Source organism: Magallana gigas, chromosome 4 (genome assembly GCF_963853765.1).
Source record: "Magallana gigas chromosome 4, xbMagGiga1.1, whole genome shotgun sequence".
In the NCBI taxonomy this organism is placed as follows: domain Eukaryota; kingdom Metazoa; phylum Mollusca; class Bivalvia; order Ostreida; family Ostreidae; genus Magallana; species Magallana gigas.
This window is the reverse complement of record NC_088856.1, coordinates 27141812-27147786: the sequence shown is the minus strand read 5'-3', so window position 1 is coordinate 27147786 and position 5975 is coordinate 27141812. Positions and strand designations below refer to the sequence as shown.

General features: G+C 34.6%; 2 protein-coding genes across 2 annotated transcripts; both read left to right on the top strand.

Moving 5' to 3' along the window:
- Positions 1-881: 881 nt before the first annotated feature.
- On the top strand, positions 882-2533 carry LOC105336725 (leucine-rich repeat-containing protein 15). The gene is made up of 2 exons (XM_011441158.4): positions 882-983; positions 1178-2533. Exons 1-2 carry the CDS (start codon positions 978-980, stop codon positions 2531-2533), a joined length of 1362 nt encoding a protein of 453 aa, XP_011439460.2. The 5' UTR covers positions 882-977.
- Positions 2534-4316: 1783 nt separating this feature from the next.
- LOC105336724 (leucine-rich repeat-containing protein 15) lies at positions 4317-5796 on the top strand. Its single transcript, XM_034450742.2, has 2 exons — positions 4317-4322; positions 4450-5796. The coding sequence occupies exons 1-2, from the start codon at positions 4317-4319 to the stop codon at positions 5794-5796; spliced, it is 1353 nt and encodes a 450-aa protein (XP_034306633.2).
- The last annotated feature ends 179 nt before the right edge of the window (positions 5797-5975 follow it).

The window sequence follows — 5975 nt, the reverse complement described above, 5'->3', positions numbered from 1 at the left end:
GTTAACCCGTTCGTAGATATAACCATACGTTTTAAATCCAAATGTTTTTTCTTGAGGAGTGAAAACTTTTGATTTATGGCATTAAATTTTGGGTTATTTAAAAAAAAAAGATAATCTGCATTAAGTCAAGATAGTAACGCACATGAATCATTACGTCACAGTGTAGGGAGCTGGAAAGGGGGAGGGATTCTGAGGTTTAGCTTAATTCACATTCTCCAAAAACAGATATTGAAATCCTCTTTTCCGACCCCATGAGATAAGGATCCTCTCGAAATCCTCAGTGGACAAAATGCTCAGAGCGCAACTATACCTTACTATTAATATTAAAATTTGAATAACGACAAAAATTTAGATTCTAAATTCATATTGATCTATTATATAAAATATGTCTTTTTCTTTTTTTTTCTTCAAAATTCAACACTAGTTTAATTAATGATTTAATTTATATGTATGTACTATGGTTCGTTTACTGCATTGTTATAACAGAGAAGTTACACAGTAAAAAGGAATTACCGGTACACATTTGTTTGATTGCATGCACTTAACTTGATTTCTTACCGAGTAGGAACCCCCGAGACAGACTTGACATTTTACATGTACTCATTTTGTAGGAGTACGTGAAAATAAAAGGGGGGAACTTTATTTTTAAGATTATGATAAATGATGTACCGATAAATTACCACGCCCTCCCACTATGGATTAATTTAATTTTTCATGACAAACTTTGTGTTGGGCTTGTCAAGATTTTGGGAAAAGTATCCTCTGCTGATAATAAAAATGTTCTTGTATGACATTATATTCAATTGATTCAATAACGATGTGTCGATCTTCTACTTCAAATTTCTACGCGACAAAATATGTAAATGTAGAGTTGGACCTTATTGTAGGACAAACAAGATTGCAAGAATTCAATGTTGGTCGAGATAAAGATAGAGCATTCGTATGTAAAAGTAAATATATGTAGGTCACTTTAGAATATGAAGGTATATTCTCTCTCTCTGTGTCTCTCTCTCTCTCTCTCTCTCTCTCTCTCTCTCTCTCTCTCTCTCTCTCTCTCTCTCTCTCCTTGAGATTTATTTAAGCAATAGATGTACAGAGAATATGAAATATGAAATACATGTATATGTTATATGTATACTATGTTGTTAAACAATATATATTGAAATTAATATTACAGGCACATCCGGTACCCATCTACGCATACGTTCTCCTTCCGCTCCTCATTTCCTGTTTTGCTTGTCCGTTCCCGCCACCATGTCAATGTTCCTTCAGGTACCCAAACGCTCTCTGTGTTGGTCTAAATCTAACATCGATTCCAAAAATCTTCCCGACCCCTTACGGCGGATGGGGTGTGAATTTTCTGGACAACAGATTGAGGCATATACCTGCAAATGCATTTCAAGGAATCAAATTGCAAACGTTGGTACTCAGTGAAAATGTAATTGAAACGGTTGAAGACCAAGCCTTCAGTGGGAGTGAAAACTCGATTACTGATTTAGAGATAGTGGGAAATAAACTGACGTCATTGCCGACAGCTTTTGGCAAGCTTCAGAACCTACAGGCACTATCATTATCCAAAAACCCTCTGCGCGATTTTGATCAGGAAATCATGAAAAACATTTCGAAATTATTAACCTATATTGATTTTGGATCACGTGAGCTCCGACAATGGCCAACCGGATTAAAGTATCTCACAAAGTTATCCATGCTCGTCATCACAAATACATCCTTTGATAGTCTTCCAGGCGACGCTTTCTCTTCGTTTAAGGCCTCTTTGCAATATCTTGAAATCAACAATACACCTTTGAAAACGCTTCATTATTCTTCGATGAATAAACTTTACCATCTCCAGGAACTGAAACTTAATGGAAACACTAATCTAACCGCAGAGGCAATAAATGATTCGACGAAGCCTGATGGGCTACCGGGTCTTGTACAAGTCACTTTCCAAAACAATGGTTTGACAACGCTTCCAGACGTTTTCCAGAACGCCAGCCAACTCTACAGCATTACTGTTTTAGACGAGCCTATTGTGTCTTTGGATGACAACTTGTTCACATCAAACTTCAGCAGCGAGTTCCAGTCTCTCACCATGAATAACACCAAATTGTCCCATGTTCCAAAGTGTGTCTCCAAAGTAAATAGCATTACCCGGCTTCAAATAACAAACAGTAACATTTCATTCATAGGGAAAGACGATTTTTATGGCATGATGAATCTTCTAACCCTAGACCTGTCAGCAAATCCCATATGGAATGTCTCGGACGATGCTTTTCGAAAGAACAATGCACTGAAGTATTTGCATTTTGGGAACACAAGGTTGCAAGATATACCTCGAAGTATCCAAAATCTGAAATCGCCAAAATATCTGAGTTTATCAGGATGTCCCATTGTGTGTAGCTGTGACAATCTTGGGTGGATCAAGAATTGGAAAACTAGACCAGAAAATTTTCAAATAGATGGCAAGTGCAACAATGTCAAAACGGACTTGATGGACTATATAAAAAATGAAATTCCAAAATGCACCGGTTAATGTATGATATTAGAAAACATTGAATAAATGTAACAGGGAAAGTTTTATTCTTTTATAATATAAGCAAATGCAATACACAAATGTAAATTAACCATCTGGTAGCAGGTATAACCAAAGTTTGCTTTATTTAAGGAATAAAAAAAATTCTTTGAGTATTATGAGGTGATCAAATTAGATACGCTCAGGGGTTATCAAATCCAATAAAGTCTAAAAGGCTTTATGATATATATAGTTTTGATCGTGCTCAAGCATATTTGATCACCTCATAATATTTAAAGAATTATTACATGTAACTTATATTTATATTATTACCAGCAATTGTCCGATTACATAATCAATTGCAAATTAGTAATTGATGACATGTATTGGAACTTGTATTACACAATCGATTCGTAGTGTTATCACAGACAAAGACACTGAAAAATGTAAATGTTTAAGTATAAAATCACAAAAAGTAAGCATAGAGAAGCACATGCGTAAAATGAACTAATCAAAACTAAATGCAGCTCTGATATATTCAATTTGTTTAAAAGGGTCGAGGTGTTAAAATATAGTATGTGAATCGATAAAACATCTAAATAATTGAAAGGAAATAAATCTATTGGTTTCCGCGAAATGGAATTCAAATTAAAGAGAACCAAAATCATTATAACGGTATAGTATATCTAATTTTCCAATTTAATTTTTCTAATTTAATTTTTTTTAATTGGGAAAATAAATAGATATTGATTGTGTCGTTGTACTGAATGCAAGTACATGTATGTATAGTGAACTAAAAACACAAGCAGTTTTATCTTTCTTCTTGTTATCTTGTTAAAAATTTTCAGTGGATATAATTCTTGTATACATGTATATATAAAAATGCAATGCAAAACTCACTCGCATAAAAGTACCACTGTCTTTGTTATATTCTTATTACAGACAGAAAGAAGAGAACTGCAAACACGTTGTTTTTACTTAAAAATGTACATGTGAATATAAAATTATAATTTTCACACTATTCAGAGTATATCAGTGTTAAATGTGTAAAATTTAGATACTAGTATTAAGCTATACATTTTGCAAATAATTGGATTTGCCCTTTTCTGTATATAGTAAATAAGAGTCACTTATAGAATTTTTGAGAAAATAAGCTAATATTGCGGATCAAAGATTAAAAACCTCACCTCCAATGTCTTTAATAGACTAATATTGAATAAATTTGTTAACTTTTTCTTTTTTCTGAATACCGGTATTTAGACCTTTTTTAAATTATAATGACACAATCTGAAGTTATAACATATAAATTTTACATAAATAGCAACTCCTCATTTTCTTGTAATTAAAAATAGCGTTCGCATTGTCTACAACTCGACCTGTTCTACATAGTTCTTACATAAGAGGAAATAAAGGTCATATTCGAATCCAGAATTTTAAAAAAAACCTTGTGACATGCAAATCAAGATGAGCAATTCCTGCATGTTTCGGGGCCCTATTTTAAAAACGTTTTATCTTTTCCCATGTCTGTAAATTAAAGGTTAAATTATACTCATTTAAACATAGGAAACAGTGTGATTTCTCAAAATACACACACCCCGAGTCTGCTGGCAACATACTTCTTACCAGGTCACAAAACGTTAAAGAGGGCTAAAAGTAGTATAAAGATTGTAAGATTAATCTAATGTAGTCAGATTGTAAGAATCTAATGTTGATAGAGATAAGAAAAGTCAGGTAATTCATATGTATTACAATCTTAACTTCTGTACTATCAAAGCAAAAGTGTCAAACTATCGTCCACTGGATAATGAAGGTTCTCTCTCTCTCTCTCTCTCTCTCTCTCTCTCTCTCTCTCTCTCTCTCTCTCTCTCTCTCTCTCATAAACCCTAATTAACATGAAGCAATATTGATGTTGCGCTGTACTATGATTTAAATTTCAGGCACTTCCGGTATCCATCTTTGTTTTTCTTCCGTTCATCATTTCCTGTTTGTCTTGTCCGCTCCCGCCACCATGTGAATGCGACTCGAAATCTTCAACCGTGTACTGCAAAAATCTAAATCTAACATCAATTCCGAAAATCATGCCGACAAACGGTTCATGGACTGTATTTTTGAATAACAATAAATTAAGGCAAATACCTGGAAATGCATTTATGGGGATCAAGTTGCATATGTTGGTACTTGATAATAATGAAATAGAAACGATTGACGATCAAGCCTTCGATGGGAGTGAAAAATCGATAATCTTTCTAGACATGGTGGGAAATAAATTGACGTCATTGCCAACAGCCATTGGCAAGCTTCAAAATATAATGTCGCTCTCTGTATTTGGAAACCCGTTGCCTGATTTAGATCAGGAGGTCATGAAAAACGTTTCGAAATCTTTGCTATTTATAGATTTTGGATCACGTGAACTCCAAGCATGGCCAACCAGTTTGAAATGTCTCACAAAATTAGCTTCTATTGACATTTCAGGTGTATCCTTTAATAGTCTTCCAGAAGACGCTCTCTCTCCCTACAAGGACTCTTTGCAACATCTTGGAATCCACGACACGAATTTGACAAGACTTCCGTCTTCGATGAATGAACTTCACAATCTCCAGGATCTGAAACTAGATGGAAATACCAATCTTACCGCGGAAGCGATACATAAATCGATGCCTGAAGGTCTACCGGGTCTTATAGAGGTCACTTTCCAAAACAATGGACTTGCAAAGCTTCCAGATATTCTACTGAACGCCAGCCATCTCTACAGCGTCACAGTTTTTGACGAACCTGTCGTTTCGTTCGATGAAAACTTGTTCACATCAAACTTCAGCGACAATTTCCTAACCCTGATCATAAACAACACCAAATTGTCCCATGTTCCAAAGTGTGTCTCGAAAGTGAATAGCATTACACAACTTCAAATAACCAGCAGTAATATTTCATCCATACACGAAGACGATTTTTATGGCATGAAAAATCTTAATATCCTTGACTTGTCCGAAAATCCTCTTTGGAATATCTCGGACAGTGCTTTCATGAAGAATAACGCGTTAAGGTATGTAAAATTAGCTGGGACGAGATTGGAAGTTATACCTCGAGGTATTCAAAATCTGAAGTCTCCCCAATATCTGGACTTATCAGGGTGTCCTATCCAGTGTAGCTGTAATAATCTTGGATGGATCAAGAACTGGAAGAGTAGACCAGGCTATTTTCAAATAGCCGGAGAGTGCAACGATCTCAAAATGAACTTGATGGCGTATATTAATAATGAAATTCCAAAATGCATCGGGCATGATTAATTAATTGAGAATAAATAAAGGAAACAATTTTAGAAGAAAAAAAGCATATACTTTACAAATTCAAAAAAGGGCTCTATAGATCAGATGGTATAAAGCCCAACTCGGTCATATAAAAGAGTAAATAACAATATACAAAAACAAAAAGCACGTTGAAAGAACAACAATTGAAATGAACTAAA